Source organism: Haliaeetus leucocephalus, unplaced genomic scaffold, assembly GCF_000737465.1.
Source record: "Haliaeetus leucocephalus isolate CR32 unplaced genomic scaffold, Haliaeetus_leucocephalus-4.0 Scaffold678, whole genome shotgun sequence".
Taxonomy (NCBI): domain Eukaryota; kingdom Metazoa; phylum Chordata; class Aves; order Accipitriformes; family Accipitridae; genus Haliaeetus; species Haliaeetus leucocephalus.
Genome location: NW_010973114.1, coordinates 5,656,798 through 5,676,573, shown reverse-complemented (window position 1 = coordinate 5,676,573; position 19,776 = coordinate 5,656,798). Strand labels below are relative to the sequence as shown.

The 19,776-nt window shown below is 38.3% G+C and overlaps 1 protein-coding gene across 2 annotated transcripts; it reads right to left on the bottom strand.

Annotated features, from left to right (window-relative positions):
• Positions 1-213: 213 nt before the first annotated feature.
• Positions 214-19,770, bottom strand: NAA30 (N(alpha)-acetyltransferase 30, NatC catalytic subunit). 2 transcript variants are annotated; one of them, XM_010579821.1, is made up of 4 exons: positions 18,768-19,770; positions 11,166-11,289; positions 9,072-9,127; positions 214-1,867 (listed from the first exon to the last, which is right to left on the bottom strand). In XM_010579821.1, the coding sequence occupies exons 1-4, from the start codon at positions 19,686-19,688 to the stop codon at positions 1,730-1,732; spliced, it is 1,239 nt and encodes a 412-aa protein (XP_010578123.1). In that variant the 5' UTR covers positions 19,689-19,770; the 3' UTR covers positions 214-1,729. The 2 variants fall into 2 exon arrangements, with proteins under 2 accessions (XP_010578123.1, XP_010578124.1); XM_010579822.1 differs by lacking the exons at positions 9,072-9,127; positions 11,166-11,289.
• Between the last annotated feature and the right edge of the window lie 6 nt (positions 19,771-19,776).

Below are 19,776 nucleotides of genomic sequence, written 5' to 3'. Positions count from 1 at the left end.
TACAACTCATAATTTGTACATGGTAAGAAATGCCCATCACCATGTGCGATTGGTCTGTGCAAAATAAGGCTTTCCTTTAAATCCAGTTTTCCTGCACAGGGCTCTTTTCCAAATGTTACTGGAGGTAGGGGTTTTGTTGGTTTTGTTTTTAAATGTACAGTAATTAGAAAACAAAAAAAACCAAACCCATGACTCAAACCAAACCCTAAAAAAAAAAAAAAAAAGTGTAGTAAGGCAAATCTGAAGAGTATGCTCAACTACAGAAGAGCAGATTCACTGAGAGTTCATCCTTTTTTCACAGATTACATAGGTTCTTCCACAAGTCAACTAATATTTTTTTTTTCCAAAGTGAAAAAAACCCAACTGATTCATAGAACTGGGCTATATAATCACACTGAACAAGAATGCCTAGACACTGTAATTACTGAAAAAAATTTGATGGGTATTGGTAAAACCTATGTAAGCCCAATTAAAGAAAGGAGAAAAAAAAAAATAGAGAAAAACAGAGCAAGAGTGAATGCGAGAAAGAGGGAGAAAGAAAGAAAGAAGTCCTTCCCCACTGCTTTGATTCTGGAGGGAAAAAAATCCCCCAATAATTTAGCTCATATAAGTTTAGAGAAAATGAGAGCAGCTAAAAATGGATACAATGCACCTTGAAATTTATTTCCAAGACCAAGAACCAAAGATTGAAGCATTTTAGAACACTGAAGCAAAGCAATCTGAATCTGCAAAAAAATTGTTCCAACTATCTTAAAATAGCTGTTTTTCAGAGCTTCTAGCCATAATTTTGATTAAATAAAATCATACCAATTTACATTAATTTCCTATATCTTCTTTTAAAAGTCCCTCACTCTTTTAATGAAAAAAGTGCATCCAAAACCAGCAGAGAATTACTGGTGACATCAGGTTCTCTTTTAGCAGCTACTCAAGGTTTTCAAAATAGCTTACACTTCTTGCTATAAGAAAAGAAGGGCCTACCAAACCCTCGTTTGGGAGAAGTATCCAAATTATAAAAATCTGAAATAATTTATTATCAAATCCAGAATTTAAATAAAAGCAGAAATTTTCTTGCAAAGACAATTGAAGAAAGTAAAAGAATAAAAGCATGCACTCCAAACTTAGAGGTGAAGACAAATATACTTATCTATACAGGCACTGGCAGACGCAATTTAATTGTTACTGTTACTCATTGTAACACACACCCCACCCTACAATACATTTTTTTTCATTCACTAATCACTGAGGTACCAATATTTAAGAATGGAAAATTCAATATTGAAAAATAAAACCTAAAATTGAAGCCTTTTTCCAGAAAACTATGGCAATTTTTGTATGAAATGTTAGTATACTTATAGAATTTTACAATCTACATTGGCTTTTTTCTGGAACCAAAAGTCGCGTTCCACATACAGGTTCTTTGATAAAATGTTCACTGTGTATGTAATAGTCAGTAGACTTGCAAATGAATGAACATATCTTGGCTATCAACTGGCACATCTTGCTGGTACCAAAAGAACTCGGAAGTTTGAAACAATCGGTTTTAATTCTGAACAAATGCGCCATGCCAAAGTGCAACAAATATGTGCGACACTCAATGAGACACTGACAGATTAAGAGCTGCATGGAAATTACTAAGTCCACCTGCAAAGCAATTTTGTACAAATTGCATTGCATGCAAAGGACAACTCTGCGCTGTTGGGACGTCAGTTGCTTGATGTGATGGTTTCTTTTAACGCAGCCATAGTTTAAGACGCAGTGCATCAACTCCATTTAAATAGTATCTGAACAGCCTCTTGTCTCGCACAAAACCAAGGTTTTCATAAAGTTTCAAAGCAGACTTATTTGTGATTTCTGTTTCCAATACAACCTTTAAGGAAAAAAAAAAAAGAAGAAAACATATCATATTAGAAAGCGGTTGCAGTTACATGACTACTGAAACAATTTCAAAGCTTTTATTTAAAGGTACACTTATTAGCAATGAGTGGAATTAATTTTTTCTTGTCCCGACTTATTTAAGCAACCCATCTCCATTACCACATTTAAAAAAAAAATAGCAGTTAACCAACAATCATAATTGTAAATAAGTTTCATTCACATCAAGATTTTAGTTCTTTACTGTAAATAGTATTTCAACTCATTACTTAATAGCTAGGGTAAAAATCAAACAAACAAAACCCAAAACAACCCCTCCCCAACACCATCTTCCCCCCCCCCCCCAAAAAAAAAACCCCAAACCAACAACCCCAAACAAACTAACCAACCCCAACCTACCAAACAGGTCAGGGTCCAAAACATACTTCGAATTTTGAATGAGCAACTGAACTTTTGCATGTCACAAGAACTTGGCACATGAGCTTTTCTTTAGTCATTTAATATCTTTGACCTCTAATTCGATAGATTTAGACCTAGATACAGGCTTCAGCATTCTACAACTAGCTGTCAGACCCAATGTTTACAATGAATATTTGTGCTCAACGCAAGTATCCCAACCTCAAATCAAGAGTGCACACCAGGAAGAAAGAGCAGCTTTTTCCATCTCCCCCCCGCCCGCCCCGTGTTTATAAGTCCTGTCATAAATAGCTAAGAGTAGTCCAAATTAAGCAAAGACTCAAAATTGTCCCAGAAGTCTCAAGTACAGGCAAATAACTACACTGGAGTTAACAAGAAGTTAATTACAAAACTGCTGAAGAATGTCCCTCTGAATTGTTTTCCTCTCTTTTCTCCAAACGCACTGAACAGAGCTTTGCCATAACTGGTAAGCCGTGCACCCACTCCAAATAATAAAAACTTGTTCTGCCTCTCTACTGTTGTCCAACTCAATTATTTAAGGATTCTGCTATTAAGGACAGATCATGGTTGCGCAAGAACACAGGCTGAACTAATAAGCTGACTAGACTACATACAGTCCCATGACAATGTACATTCACATATTAAACAAGAGCTGATGGACACTGTAGAAAGACCATACAATGAAAATACAGCCTAAGCAATTTCTGCAGCAAACCAGTGATCACTGCTGGTGTTAAGTCCACTAGTGGCTATTTCTAAACCAGCATTTGATACCCACTCTGTGTAGTTAGAACTACATATATAAAACTCCCCAAGTCCAGAAAGAGTCATCCACCCCACCTCAAAACCCAGGACTCTCTTCTCTTCCAATAAAAAGCAGGAAAACTGGTTAACATTCCCCCCTCTCCTGAAAACCAGGAACAAAATATTAGCCTGTATTTGTACAGCAGTTTAAATCAATCTACTTTAAGGACTCTGTGGCCCCCCTGCCTTCAGGCACACATTTCCATTCCCCCTCACCTCTTCTGCCAGCTCACTAGGCTTGTTGCTGAGCTGCTTCAAGAAGCAACCTGGTAAAAAAAAAACCTTCCCTTTTTCTCTCCATCAGGTTTGTTTTCTGCAGTCTGAGTGGCTAAGCCAATGTAAAAGAGGGAAGCAGCCAGCAGTTAGACTGGTCACCTTCAATAAGATTTAAAAATCCATTTAATGTATATATTTGACCATTACTCAAGTTTCAAGCCACTCTAACCACATTCCAATGACTAATTCCCCCTGCACTTCTCAGTGTAATAATGTTGAAAGAATAGTAAACCTGGGCTAACAACCCAACGAATGACATAAGACTTAGAATTAGTTCGTCTTCTGAAAAGGAACTGAGTCACGCATTAAAATATTAACAGTCAGAGTTCTTAAATTACAGCAGGACAGTCTGTTGTACCTGCACACTTAAGACAACCTAATTCAATTTTTAGTCTTATGGCATGAATTAAGAGATTGAACTTCTCTAGCTGGCACCTCACAGACTACTACTATCAAGTCTTGTGACTTGATCGAGTACTCTTAGCATCCTTAATCCATTAAAATGGATAACTATTACTTTGTAACAAATTATGGAAGTGCAATAACTTTCCTGAAGAGTGCTATTTTCTACACAATTATGCGCATTGTACAACTTCTTAATTCAAATTAAAACAAAGCATTACGCCAAAGAGGAAATCTGACCCATGTAAATCCACAGTGCAGGAGACTATTATTTGAACTCTTAGCTACAAATGGCATTCAGTCTCATAAAAGTTTAGTAACCTGGCAGAGTGATATAACAAGTCTGTATTCAACTGCAAGCTCAAACACCTTGCAATGCTAAAAGACTTCCAACACTGCAGATCACTGAATTTAAGGGAGTGGTTAAATGTTGAAAATCAGGTTTGTTGGAATCCCACCACCTGAGTGAATGCTCATCTGGAAAGCAAATGCAAGAGATTTGCTCTGGCATTTCTAAGGAACGAAAAATAATTCCCTGATCTCAACATATTACGTTGACCTCAAAGGGCTAAAGACATGTTTGTATTATCTAAAAGGGAAACACGGTCATATTTTATCCAAATTCCATTAGCTTCATTTTGTGAGGGATTCATCTCTTCCTGTGTGAGATTTTCAATCAAGCTCCAAACCTTCAATCTTTACGTTTATTTCTCGTCTCACAGGGTCTATTTTGTTGTACACATATGCCTGTTAAATCCTCTAACAACACAACCACATCCTCCCCTGGAGACCAGCAAAGGTCTGATTGGATTTAACAGCATTTTCTGAACAAGTTGCAACTTTCTGAAGGCTGTTACTTTCTCTTATGTCTTAAATTGCATAAACCTAACATTTTATCTCAACTGTCTAATTTTAACTGGGTTTAGAAGCAAGAAATCTTCTGTAGTGAGAGTGCAATGTTTCTTGTTATTATGTTTTCGTAAACTGAAGAAAAATAGACAGGTCAAGCTTTCTTGCTTCTTCAGTTCACACTGGAAATGAATCAAGTTTAAAAACCAAGTCATTGAATGAATACAGACAGATCAAATAAGCAAATGAAGAACGTACTCTCTCGGCACTCACAGAAGAAGTTGCTATTCTTACTTCTAAGTCTGGTGTATCATCAGACTCAAGTTATGGGTGCTTCTCCAGTGTCCTTAATCAGTTTAACTGCCTTAACTTTTAAAGAAAATTACCACCCAAAATATAACACTTAATACCTTAGATGATTTGTAGATTAATAAAAAGCTAAGATGTCAATAGTTTATATAATCCTATTTGAAATGGTTAAAAACATACATTTAATTTTTACAAGCGGGGTACTGAATTAAAATGACACACCTACTGGTGCGGTCAAAAACCCCCACTTTAAATCACCCTAAAGTTTCAATGGAAATTCTCATGAGAAGTTGCAACTCCTTTTTACATTCTACATTTTGCTTAAAAAAGCTTTTAAAAGTCCCACTTACTAGAGCCTTATTTTGATTAGTTACCAGTTACATGGTACATTATTTCAGTAATACAAAGTGAATGAATCATATGCAGATTACTTACAGTCATTTGTTACGGATGGAAAACCTATGTATGAATGAACAACTCCTCCTTTCTAATTGTGATTAAGGGATGTAACAGTTCCACAAGAAGGTCTTAAGCAGTATAATTTTTGAAAATTGCTTGTCAGTAAAAACTAAGCAAATCTTCAAAAACCAACCAGACACCCAACTTGCTGGAGTTAGCACATGCTTTCCTTTTTTACACTGGAAGAAAAATCTATTCAAAACTTTGCAGATGGGAGCAAAACTATTCACCTTCACCTCATTTATTTCCATAGTTCACATCTTCTATGCAACCAGCCCATAAAGTTATTCTAAATCATTGTGAACTATTGGAAACTTTGGACACTCAGGCCATTATAATCTCGAAAACCTTCAGTTTACTACCCCAAATATTAGAATTCATTAACATCAAATGTCTGAGAAAGTCACCAAGGTTAAAAAAAAAACAAAACCACAATATCTCAAGTTTTGTAATGTTATATCCAGACACTCCAGCTCAAAGCATGCTGTTGAGTACTTTCTTCAGGCTTGAAGGTTATTTCTAGTTCAACCACCCACCCCCAACATCAGATCACTTCCCTCGTTTCTATTCTAATGTAGGCCATGGCCACCTCCATGGCCAGCTCCTCCCCTCCACACAGATTCCATTCCAGCCAATTCACTTCTTCACTTACTCACCCCACAGCTTCCTCAAGCCAGGAAACAACCCCTGGCTAGAAGGATATTACCTCTCAGCTTTGAAGCATTGCATATAGCATAAACTACCTCTTAGGCAGCTGGCTGACCACAGAAACTTGCACTGTAAATCACTCGTTCCATAGGCTTGGCTTAGTTTATTCCCACAAAATTAGTTTATAGGAAAAAAAAGTTTCCTTAAGCATTAAAGTATTGCAGCATACTTTGAAATGCCAGCACATCAGTAGTGATTTTTCAAGATTTTCATCTATGGTGTTGTATAAAAATCCTTTATTTTTCAGGACTCAATGTCGATACCTCAAAAGTCCAATCTACAGTACTTTGAAGAGTAATACACTGAACAAAACATTTATCAGATTATATGCCACAAGTTATTAAAGTTAAGTACATTTACTGCATCTATTCCATAATTAGATTGAAGGGAGGAGTTTCCAAGCAGCTTTTGAAAATTTTCACCCACAGCTGCATATTCATGTTTTTAATCCTATTCCAAGCGAGTTTCAGAAAATAGCATTTTTTTTAATTGCAGTTCATCTTATATCAAGTAGCAACATCTTTTTATTTTCATCATGCTTCCGATTTTATTAAGGGATGTAGAAAAATATCTTAAGAGCAGCTGAGATGATTAAACTATTTACACACCTCACGAAGACAAATTACTGTGATGTACTACTACATTTTTTTATCAGCTCTAGGCATCAATTAGACAGCCAGAAACCATTCTCCCAACAACTGTTGCAAAAACTGATGAGGGCAAGCGTCTTGGCTCTGTCAGACAGAGCTTTTAATTGGTGGCTGGTTGGATTTTTCAGTTTCTGGTCATGACTGAAAACTCTGCGATCCACCCTGTGGTACAAGTAACCAACATAATTATTTTGTACTATGTATATCTGGAAGAAGCCTACACTTGGTGGCAAAGAAAAGAAGAAAACATGAAAACATTGGCTATTTGGTTGTAGATGACCTGTATGTGAAAAAGAACAACATAAATATATCAAATCAGTGTGGGTATGCCTCTACCGACCAACTAGAAAGTCAGAAATAAACTCTGCTTGCTCTCCATGCTGCCCGGGCATAATGAGCTCCCATTTCAAAATTCTTTGCCAGCACAAGACTCAGCTGATGCAAAAGCCACCAAGAAGCAGGGCATAATTAGTTCAGAGTCATCATCCCACAAACACGGTTACACAGTTTCCAAACTGGAACTGAAACATGCCTGCACCCGCCCAGCACACAGTTCAAGGAGCTTGAATTGTAGCACCCTCCATTAAAGAGGGACAGCAACACTCTCTGAAAAATGCCCTCTGCGCTTAGTACAAAGCATTTATACAGCACCATAGATGAACATCTGTGACTAAGACTTAATGAGGTCTCACTGCAGACTAGCCTGCAATCCTTATCACATTTACTTCATTTTTATGAAGACAAACAGTAAGAAGGGCTCTTGGACTGATACAACAGTGGTAGAAAAAAAAAGACAGACATAGGAGAGATCATTATGCATATACCTGTTAGATAGTCCAATTTAGAAATAAAGTTACATGAGAAGTAGTATACATACACTCATAAATCATATGGTAATTATCGCAACTCTGGTAGCTTGAGTGGAAATAGCCAGTTCTACTGCTGACTCTAACAACAGTAGGCAATTCACTTCACTTCTCTGCATCTCAATTCTCCAACTGCGATGTGAACAGTGTGATACTATTCCTCAATTATTTTTTAATCTTGAATACTCTAGCAATGGCAAATGAATTCAAGACCGTAGTGGAAAGCCATGGAAAAAAACCACAAACAAAAACCTCTTTTTTTTTTATTAGTTCAATGTATCAAGGAGTAAAACAGATTAGAGCAAAGCATATTACATATGATGACAGACGCAACAAGCCAAAACAAAGAACTTGAAGAATTACAGAACTATCCGATTGCAGTATACTGCCAGAGTACAGCATAAATTAGAGGGAGAGAAAAAAAAAAAAAAAAAGACACCAGTAAGCAGAGACATGAAAGAATCTGAAGGGAAGGACAAATATCTCAAACAATGAATGAAGTCAGAACATATGCGGGGATGCTTCAAGAGGCATAACACAAGTGGAAAAATAAACAGAGTATGTGCCAGAAGTCCTGCAACAAAAATTGTAGTTCTGCATAAGAAACTTCACCACACCGCAGTAGGACAATTGAGGGAGCAGTTGAAACAAGATAACAGAGAGATCAAAGGATCATTAACTATGATACACTGAAATAACACAGTGCTCACTTATCAGGAACAAGCTAACAATTGCATTGTACCAAGGAGATGAAAGTTAAAGGGACAGATAACTAGATTAAGGGATGTAGGAAGAGTTCCTCAGAAGTTAAACATAGCACATAAAGATAGTTAGTTGCTTCATATATATATATATATAAAAAAAAAAAAAAAAGGACTGTAATCTGGTAAAAGGAAAGACTACTAACACATAGGCCAGAGAAAGTTTGACAGTGATTCAGTCACTTTCCTTCCAAGTTTTCATTGACATGCTAGATCATTAGAGTTCTGTTAGTGCTACGTAGCATAGCTACGCACTGTCAGAATAGCCTGATGACTTGCTGTGATAAAACCACATTCTGCAATACTACAGCACATACTACTCCAGTACCTCTGTGTATCCTTTAAGTACGGAAGTATTACACACAACATGCAAGTTACACTAGTCAGTAGCACCTTAAACTAGTCCTTGGAGGAAAACATGCCTGCAACCGAAGGCTGAGGCAGCTTCACAAAGTAAGACAAAACCTGAGACACTGAATTTGAGCCCTTATGACAAAGTTAGAAAATCCTTCTCCTATTTGTGCCATACGTTTTTCTGAGGCTATTTTTCCTTTTATTATAAAAGGAACAGCTTCTTACCAACCCACTCCCCACCTAAAAAAAAAAAGTCCTGTAGGAGAGAAACCTGTGAAATGAATCCACATATAGGAGAATGCAAACCATTTACATTATGAAAGTTTTTGATTATAAAATCTTACCTCATCACAATCTCCTTCAACCATAGCATAAATAGCTTTCTTAACCAAGTTTGTACCTGTAATATAGATTTCAGTAAGTGTCAGAGTTGCAAGGCAAAAGATGCTAGTTTATATATGACTAACATGTGTGCTACCTACATGACATGACACCTGGGGAAAGCAGGGAGGAAAGAAATAAAGAAACAAGAAGTTGCAGTCAAGTTGCAGTCTCAAGTTTGAACGTTAAAATAATCTGTGAAGTTATCCAGAGACTCAGCTTGAGCGCAAGATTCTTCTAACACAAGGATATTAGAAACAGGCTTCTATGTTTAACTTAGTGTTATATATAGCCTTCCAAGATGTGATTCATTCCTTTTTGTTGCATTTAAAGTCAAAATCTGCTGGCACGTACTTGAAGGACATTCATCTTCCAAGGGAATTTCCTCTTACTAAAACAAATACTTCTATTAGTAACAGAACTTATGAAACTACTTTTCTTGTGGCTCACTCCCATTTGGATTTGCTAGTATCTAATAATATGGTTGAAGCCCATCCCTTCCCCTCAGTCAAGCATTAATTTAATTCTTTATCATTATTTTCATCTATTTCACAACAGTTCTACAAATGTAATATCCCTACCTGTCTGTAGAATTGGGGTGAAATTGAAAGTTGATTTCAAAGTTATTAGTGGAAAAAACTGCTGTTCAATGAAATTGCATAAATCTCACTTCCATAAGAAGGCTAAGGAAAAGGAAAAAAAACCCCAAGGAATCTAGAGAATGTTTTAAAGTATTCTCAAAACTTTAATAAATTAAGATTTTCATTGAACATATGACAAAACCGTACTACATAAAAAACAAATCTTCAGATTAACAGCACACTTTGAGAAACAGCAAGGTGGCAAATGTAGGAAAAAGTCAACATACATAATGCTAAAGTAAGTAAGGCTTTAAATATAAAATCTATTTATATTACTCTAAAATAATGAACTGACTAAAGCAAGGGAAAAAATCTTGCAGAGGCCTTCATAATAACAGCATTAGTTCTTATTTACTTATGAATCCAAGCACCTGCAATTAAATTATGGCAGGTTCCTTCATGACTCAGCTAAAAGGAAAGGAGACAGTGATTTCTCAGTATCCTCTTCCCTCTGCTCCACTACAGAAACCAACAATGGCTTTTGAATTGCACTGGAGAAAAAAAAAAACCCACACATGCTTGAACAGTCATGATAATACATAGTGCTTCAAGTCTTTTGGAGGTTTTTTTTCTTTTTGAAGAGGAGAACAAACACAATGGTACCATTCTGCAATGTATGGCCGAATTTTTCCATTGCAAGTAATTTTCTGTCTTTAATCACAAAAGTATGAGCTGTTCAGTGTGAATGAGTGGTGAAGCTCATTTCTAGCCTTTAAAGCTGATGTCTACGTTTTAAGTTAAAAATATTACGAGATGTAATTTCACAATAACCAACATAAAAAAATAAAGTTCCATAAGAACAGGTTTTTAATTAAGCCAGCTGGAATAACTGGTGTTAGAATGAAAATCCCCTCATCAGGGCAAAACTGATTGATGGAGGGCAAACTCCCTGCCAAGAGTGATTTCTTTTGTCATGTAACTTCCCACAAAACAGATCTCCATTGCAGTCATTCAAGTAGCAATACACAACTATTTTTCTTCACTTATTAATACAAGGAGGTACATACATTCTCCTCAATGGGCAATATATGCGTAATTGATAGGGGAAAGCCAGGGGATAAGTTCACTGAAAAAAGATACACTGAACAACACAGAAATACAGTGATGAGGGCACATATAAAAACGCAAAGCAATTCCTACTGTTGTTATTTGACAGTTGTAATAGGCAGAGGTAAGGGGCTGCTGACTGCCTTTCTTTTTAGCTTTACCGTATCCCTGATGTAGATCTCATAGGGCATTTCAGGCTATTTTAACAAAATAAAAAAAGCTACTGGGGAGCTTGTGTGGTTGAGTAAGGCGGGGATGACAGACAAACCACCACATCTAGAAGTTCAGTTCTGCTTAAATCTTTATGACAGCTACAGTTATCCCAACTACAGGATTTAAGTAAGAAGTAACAAAAAAGGCTATTCTTACCAATTCCTTTTCTTCTGTATTTGGAATCCACTGCTAACATGGCTATATAACCTCTGCGGAACATCTTTTTGTGCATATCCAGCTTGCAGACGATGGCACCTACACACTCCTCACCTACCATGGCCTTAAAGACAAACATACACGTATGCATTCTCAGTTTGTGATCTATAGTGCTACCAAAAGTAGTAAACCAGTTCATTTTAAGTGAAACAGCCACACAAAATTTGTTTGCATAAAGCTATAAAAAAAAACTAAATAAATTTTAAAAACGTCTCCAAAAGTGTAAATAAGATTAAAGGACTCTTATTTCTTTATTACATTCAAACAAAGTTATGAGTCAATTAACAACCAATGAACTGTCCTGGAGAGAACCATGTTATTATTCCATGAAGTCTACAGGCAAGAACATGTGTGATAGAAAAGGGGCGGGGGGGAAAGACCACGTTAAGGCATAAATCACCCTTTCGTATGGGCTGCCAAAGAGGGAAAAAAAGTCCATTCCTGTTTTATAGTGATCTGAATTTTCATGTACAAAGGCTGTGGTAGATAACACGCTTAATTTTTGTCTGGTTTTAATGTCAAGGCCACAAAGGATCAGAGAAAAATGTTGCTGTGTTTAATCTTTAGCAACTGTCATTTTCAGTCATATAACACCCAAAGAACAAACAAAAAAAGCACACAGTTAATTTCACACATTTTAACTGTTTGGAGATTTCATTTGTTAAGAGCTATGCACTGACAGTTAATCCCAATGGTATTGTCACAAAAAGCATGGTCAAGGAGATGTAGTTATTCTGAAATATTAGGAAAAAAAAAAAACAAAAAGAAAAGAACCTAACTCCTCCCCAAACACTTATCAAACCACTTGCACAACCACTGTGTTCACAAAAATTTTACCATGAAATATATTAGAGAAAGAGTGTAAGAAAAACTAAGTCAAGTTAACTGAAGGATTAGGCAGCATGAGAGATTAATGACATTATAACCTGCAGCAGTAAAACTGAATAATGCTGCAGAGTAGGATAGCATCCAAGGGGAGAATGAATTACTATTCATTCAGGAAAGACTGACAGAGATAAAAGAGAAACTCATAATTGTACGTATGGGTGTATAAGTGGATCCACAGACTTTGATAGACCTGTATCTGCAGGGGGGAACTAGCCTTCGGCTCAAGTGTAGCAACTAAACCGGGACTACAGCACATGATTGGCACAAGCATGTGCCGGCACAAGTGCTTCTGGATAATCCAAATTTACAACAGTAAGACACGTCAAATGAAAAGGCCTTGCCAGAGCTGGTATTGCCAGGCCTCGGTGCAGCCCACCTGTGAACCCAGTGCTCGCTTCTCCAAAGTCTATGGTATATACTCCATAGCCTCCAACCACCTGAACTTTTTTGTATACAGCTTATAGGCTAAGACTGTATGGACAGAAGATATATTCATGCAGATCATATTGCAGGCACAGACAGACAGTTTTTTCACCCCAAGAATAATAATGTCTTCTAGCATCTCTGCCTGGATGGCGGGTTATTAACCAAGTTAGCTGTCAACCAGGAGCTGTATCAAAGGTGAAATGAAGCAGCCCAAAATGTACAAGCTGGAGTTCCAAAGCTCTATGATACAGCATGATCCTAATGCCATTTCTAATATAGTTTAAGCTCATCAGGCAAATACAATTATTGCTAAGTTTTTATTTGGCAGGAAAACACATTTTTTAGCAGTATCCAAGAACAACCCTGAACAATCTGAACAAGTGGGTTTTAAAACAGCAAACAAAAACTGTAGCATGATCTAAATGGACTGAAATACACAGCCTCTAAGCAGTCTTTCATTTGTTCCAAAATACAGTTTATTCCACAGAAAAGAAAAGCTGTACTTATACTAAAACTGTCTATGCAAAGTGTCAGCTCAAGGCAAGTTTTGTATCTCAGCTCAGACCTGAGAAAACCAGGGAGTTAAATAAAGAGTATCATCAGACAGACTGTTCATAACATTGCTATAATTATGCAGAGTACCTAGATGTAATCTTATACCTCACTTTAAAAAAAAAAAAAAAAAAGCACACCACTAACTAGCATGTTATAGTTATGCTTTGCCCTGAAGTGAACACGTGCAAATTGTTGATTGTAACCATCATGTGGAGAATTTTTTAAGATACATCTTTTACACACTTCAAGAGTAGTGACATTCTAGACATTGCATATCTGTGTTTTTCCTTCTTTAGGGCACTTTTCAGAAAAGCTATGTTCATGAATCATATATCTAAAATGCTAAATGAACAGCAAAGAATTTTGTTTCAGTGATCAAAGAAGCAAATACCCACTGGTTTTACCACTGTTGCCAGAGAGCTGAATAAAGTATGACTTTATTAGCAGTTCCCCAAACACTTAAATCTATTTCTCTGTCTTTAGGCAGGTAAGACTGCCAGTTAATCTACTGTTGTTCCACTTACAGAGGGAGTGCTGCATTTCCCCCTCAATTTGATTTTTTTTTTTTGTTGCCTGGCCTCTCCTTTCTCCTTCTCTCCAACGTCATCTAAAGCTGGAAATGAACCTAAAATGTGATGTAAAACTTTGTAATTTAAAACCCTCGAGAAGGTTAAACTGTGTAAATAAAAAAAGCCAGGCTGAAATAGGGACAGTGGGGAGGAGACAGAAAAAGTAGTTCCCATACAACACCATTTACGAAAAGACAATCATGGGCCAAATTTTCTCTTCAGGTATATGAGAGTACTTCTAAACATACAAGTTTCTACAAACAGAATTCAGCCCAAGTTACTATTATATATTACAACCCCACAGAGTACTATAAGATTTACTTCAATCTAAGTCATTAGCAGGATTAACATACATGAATTCAAATCCAATATTTGCATCAACTTTGTTCTTATGAATAAGTTTAAATGCTTAAAACAAACTAGATTTTAGTATCTTTGTACTGCAACCATGTATTACTAGAAGAGTGAGCACAGAAATGTCTGTCAATCAGCAAGAACATTACTTTTCACAAAATTAAACAATTGGCATTAATTTCATTAGTGAAGATGGCATTAAGTCTGTCAGCCACAGTCTGAGTATGCGTTTAATACCCAGATCCTGTGACATTTGTTCCCATTTAAAGAAGATTAAAACAACCAACTAGCCCCCAAAAGAGGAATATTTTGCGATTCAAATGCAGTAGAACCTGTGCTACTGCAATACAGCTTCCCTTTCACACATGCACCAAAATCCATCCCAAAGTATCACAGAAACAACTCTGTATGAATCTTTTGGCTTACATTTAGCGATCATGTTACTGAATGCCATTAGAGGATACATTTAGGCTAATGGGTTTTAACCTAAAGTCTGGCAGTTCAGTCAGAGCTCTTTACAACACCAGGCAAATCACTAAGTCGCTCTGTTCCCACTCTATGAAACTGGACACGAGTAATTCCCTCCTGTGCAAGGGCATTGCCAGAATAACTAACACTAGCTGTTGTTAAATACTCAGATGCTGCAATGACTGAAGTTTTCACAAAGCCACTAACAGTGAGAAGTAGCACAGCAAGCCCATATCTGAAACCATGATCACTCCCTAAGAGGAAACCAGAATACAGAGAGAGTTTGCAAATTGGGAATGGATGTTACAGAATTTCTTCTTACGTCTTGCCATGAAGCTAGGAAGACTTCCCAGACAGTTTCCTAACTTTTCTGGTTCTTTTATGCCCCAAGTTTCTGCAACTGAAAAACAGGGATGATGTCTTACAAGTCTTAATTTCAACATGAAGTACACTTAGACTCTTGAATAAAATACAATTAGAAAAAGAAGAAAAAAAGGCAAAGTATTAGTATAAAACAAGATCCTAACTGCAGTCATTTAGGATTTACAACACATTTAAAACCACTTACATGGAATTAATAGGTTATTTTTAAACTTGTGAAAGTTTAAATTGTAAATGCTGCTATAGCTGGTGGCAAAGTTAAGAACCCCATAAAAGCACAGATTTTTCCAGATTTTTCTTAAAAGGCAGCTGAGTGGTGCAGTATTGTGAATTACAGGAGAGGTTACAACACTCAGCCAGAACTCTGCTTTTATTACATCCTGTCTTATCCCAACTTTGGCACACAGAAAGGTTTCCTAAGCTCACCTCTCCCATGCTAAAGTATTTGAAAACAATTTTCTGAAATATTTAATGTATCAGTTCTAAATGAAAGTTTTAGAACTTTAACACTGCTGAGACTAGAAGCTGCAAAAACACTTTAAAAGGAAGCTACAACTTTGAAAATGCATTTACAATCCATATGGGGACAAAGCTGTAGCAATGCTTAAAAATGCTTCACGTGAAACAAAAGATACCCCTTTCCTCTGTTATTTTTTGACAGAGTGGTTATCATAGGTCATTTGAAGAGAAACTGGGCTGACAGAGCTCCTGGGAATAAGTGAAAACCAGGCATTCACAGGGCATCCACACCCTGCACACAGTGCAAACCTGCTCTTCCAAAGGCAGGCAAAACCTGAGTTTAAGCAGACAGTTGCAGTTTATGGAGGAAAAGGTTATTACCTTGCAACAGCTCAGTCACATAACGCTGCAGTGTAACACATCAGAACTGATCATCAAGTATTCCCAATTTGTTACCCCTAAAGTCAGGAAGACAGTTACACGGATGAATGCGACATTAAAATGAACATGTTTTGAAGATTCCTAGTATCTCCGGATCCTTTTAAAGTAGAATATGAACCACTTTTTTGAGCACACAGTTAGGAAATGGTTTGATACAGCAAAACCATGCTAGTAACTAATTAGGATTGGTCCTATACCTTCCCTCCAGCTCTTCTCTTGCACCAACACCAGTGCCTATGACATCCTACTATGAATATATTTGGAGCTCTAAACCAATAGAAACCTGACCCTAAAATATATATATACGCACACACTTATAAATATATGGTGGTGGTGGGAGGGCTATCTTAGCTTCCCAAATCAGAGAAACACAAGGGTTGGCACAAGCCAGGAAGAGGTAGTTGAACAGAAAGGAAAAGCAAGCAGCCCTTTTGGTTGCACTAGCCATTAAAGCAACGGTGCACCTTGGGAAGGCCAAGCCAAAACTTGGCAAGTTTCAAACCCATGAGATAATCATCATCAGGAATAATGTTAATAATGCCCCCAGAAAACAGCTCTGCATTGTCAGGTATCCAAAATGCTAGGTAGCAAAATTATGGTGTTTAAGATGGTTTACTGAATAAATATCAGCAAGGGACAACTGCTGACGATTCATGGAAAATACACATACCATCTTCAATTGAAATGGTGTTAGTACTTTCCCCTCACATGTTGAGAAAGGGAAGGGAGCCTATGACAATGCAATGAAGACAGGTGAGTATGCATTGTAAGATTTTAAAAACGGTGATGGTGAAGTTCAGTAAAGGAATTGATTGAACCCCTACAGATATTTTTTTCAAACACAGTCAAATGGCAGTCTAATCCCTCTCCCCAAGACCAGTCAAAACCAAACCAAAACCTGAAACCAAAAGGGTGTGTGGCCGTAAGGCATTAAAGACAAATGATTCTGTGAGATCAGGCACTATGCCTCTGTTCACCATCCTGACACTGTTCTTGCTAATTGCAATATGCAGTACCTGACTGAAGATAAATATTTTAAAGAGACTTAATACATAGAAGTAGTTCAGTAATCCACTAACCGCAGGAACAAATTAAATTTTACAGAACAGAAATTCTTCAAGACAACCTCTTAAAAATACTAAAACCAGACACAAAGAAACCCCATCAAATTTGACTCAACATACTGCAAGACCTTCAAATCATTAAGTAGATAACAACTTGCTAGCTTTAAACATTCATAGCCACATATTCTTCTCTGCAGTTTTATGTACTTCACATTGTTCCACCCTTCAAAAAAAGGCAAATACACAGAATTCAAGTAAAGGTTTGTTGATTCTTCAAGGCTACCAAAAAAAACCCCAACTGTCACTACAAAATAAGCTGAAGACACTTTCTTTTCCTTGAGGGATATCTTATTCTTTGAATGCACTTATCAAAAATCACCCATTTTAGTGCTCTGTGAAACAACTTGCCATTGCTCTTTTTGTAACAAAATTCTCAAGTTACTCCCCAACAAAAAAATAAAGATTTAAAGTCTAAACAAATGCATCGTGATCTAATAGTATCCAACATTACCTTGGCATTACCAGCGATACACTTGGTGCTTAAAGTATGGACATTTCTAGTTTGCAAGCATTTATTTTCAGTATGAGGTAAATCAGTCATACACATAGCTCAGTGCTTGAAAAATACCATTCTGCTCTGATCAGCACCCTTATAATGGCAAACATGACTTTGCCATTTCAAACATTTTCAAATATTTTCATATCTCTATTTTGTTCCAGATGGTAATGCTTCGCTCAACTTCCTATAATCCTACTGTATTCCCTCTTCAGGGTTTTAAGAGGCACAGTTCTGAAAATCCTCCTATAAATCATATGAATCCCACTATAAATTATACCAGACCCTAAACCAAGAACATTCAGGAAGTTTAAGGCCAGATGGATTTCATTAGCCTCACCTCCTGTACTCATATCCTATTAAAATTTTACAGAGATACTCTAGAATTGAAGGGTGCCTTGGCTCTGGCTAAATCATACCTTTCAGAGAGGTGTCCAGCCTTGATTAAAACATCAAGAGAGAAGAATCCATCATTTACCTTAGCAAGGAAGTGCCATACACTCCCATCAATGTTCTGTTTTGCAGATGTAAGTTTTCCTATGAGTAAATCAAACACAGCTAAGCTCCCACTATACACATATACTCCTCAGGCCAACTTGTACTCAGTTTCATATACCTGTGGACGAATTATCATCCTAAAAGCATGCTTTCCAACTGAGACACAAGTTCTTCCATAAGTGCTAAAGATTTAGAAAGACAGGGTGACAGCTAAATCAGTCTTTTCAATAGTGCTGTAGGAAGCATATAAAACTAAACACATCGTTAGTACAGCAAGACAATCTAAGCAGCACAAGAATTTCCATATGCTGCACACACTATCACACCTGTAAGAAGCAAAACAGTTGTACTTGTCTTTTTCAAAGCAAGCTCACAGATAAAAAGTCTACAAAGCCTTTCACAGTGTCTCTCTATGTATCACCTAACATTTATATGCTAGCCATGCTGAATTCTGTTTTAAAACCATTGTGCAAGAATTACTAAGCACTTGTAAGACACTAGTGGACTAGGTACTTTCTTTTTTAAATACAAACCTAGGAACTGAGACAGAATGATAAAATGAACTACCAAAGGTCACAAAAGTCAATGTCAAAACCAAAATTAGAAGCCTTGAATTCCTGGATCCTAGTCCTGTGCTCAGACCCTTTCCCCACCACTTAAAACATGTATTAACAAATGTAGGAACTTCAGGCATATGCTTTACTTATACATGCACAGGTCACAAGGGGACTTCATTAGGAAGACAGGTACTTCCAAAAAAGCTTGGCCTTATCCACTAAAAGATTATTGTAAGTATTTCCACAACCGTCAACCCTTTAATCCTCTCCTCCCCAGCCCCAAACCACTCCCAATTCCTGCCCTCCCTGCCCCCTCTGGCACTTACCAAAAAGCAAAGTTGTGGCCAGTTGTGGATAAAATACCTATATGTGTAAATGGAGTAGGGTTCAGACAGATCTTTGGTGATCAGTCTCATGATATCGGGCATCTGCAGCTCTGACTCATATCGGACGTATCGTATCGTTATGTCCTCCTCGGGCTGAGAGTCCGTTCCCGAGCCTTTCAAACTGCAAGCTGCTGCTAAGGACCCGGAGAGTAGCAGCAAGGACTCCTCCTCCTCCCCTCCTTCATCCCCCTCCTCCTGCTCTTCCTCCTCCAAGCCAGTCTCTCCTGCCAGTCCATTGCGGCCTGCAGTCTTAGCAGCAGTCGTAGTTGTGGCAGCAGGCTGGCTCCTGTCCTCTCTTGCTGCTGCTGCTGCTGCTGGGGGAGAAGGAGGAGGAGAGGGTGCAGTCCTTCCCTGGGAAGGGAGGTGGTTGGTAAGGGGGGATGAGCACGGTGCTGTGGTCGGGGGCGATGACTGCTGCTGCTGTCCGGAGCCCATTGTTTTGCTGGCTCGCTTGTTCTCCAGCCCCTCGGGGGCTGCCCCTGCCTCCGAGCTGAGGATCTTGCTCTTGAGGGAGGCCCGCAGGTGCCGCAGCTCGGGGCTGATGAGGCCGTTGAGCTGGTGGTTGTGGTGCGGGGGATGGTGGTGGTGGTGGCGGTGCTGCTGCGGCCCCCCCTTGCCGCCGTCGCTGCCTCCTCCTCCTCCTCCTCCTCGCTGCTGCCGCTCCCGTCCGCCCGCGGGTCCCTCCTCTTCCTCCTCCTCTTCGGCTTCCTCGTCCTGGGCCCCGGTGCAGGCGGCGGCGGCAGCAGCAGAGGAGGTGGAAGAGGAGGAGGAAGCAAGCCCCCCTCCTCCTCCGGGGAAGGGGGAGAGCGTGTCCCCCTGCGGGGAGAGGACGCTGCTAGGCCCCGGCGGTACCTCGGCCATATCCTACGGGAGAGACCGACACAAACTCACCGAGGAGGAGGGCGTCAGACGAGACGGGGACGGGGGACGGGGGGGAGGTGGCGGCCTC

Bases quoted from the DNA above. Each gene is read 5' to 3' on its own strand.
- NAA30 (XM_010579821.1), bottom strand. From the start codon at position 19,688: ATGGCCGAGGTACCGCCGGGGCCTAGCAGCGTCCTCTCCCCGCAGGGG. The intron at 9,128-11,165 runs GTAAGAATAGCC...TCTATATTACAG, and splicing joins ATACAGAAGAAAAGGAATTG to GTACAAACTTGGTTAAGAAA. The intron at 1,868-9,071 runs GTAAGATTTTAT...TTTTCCTTAAAG, and splicing joins TTGAAGGAGATTGTGATGAG to GTTGTATTGGAAACAGAAAT.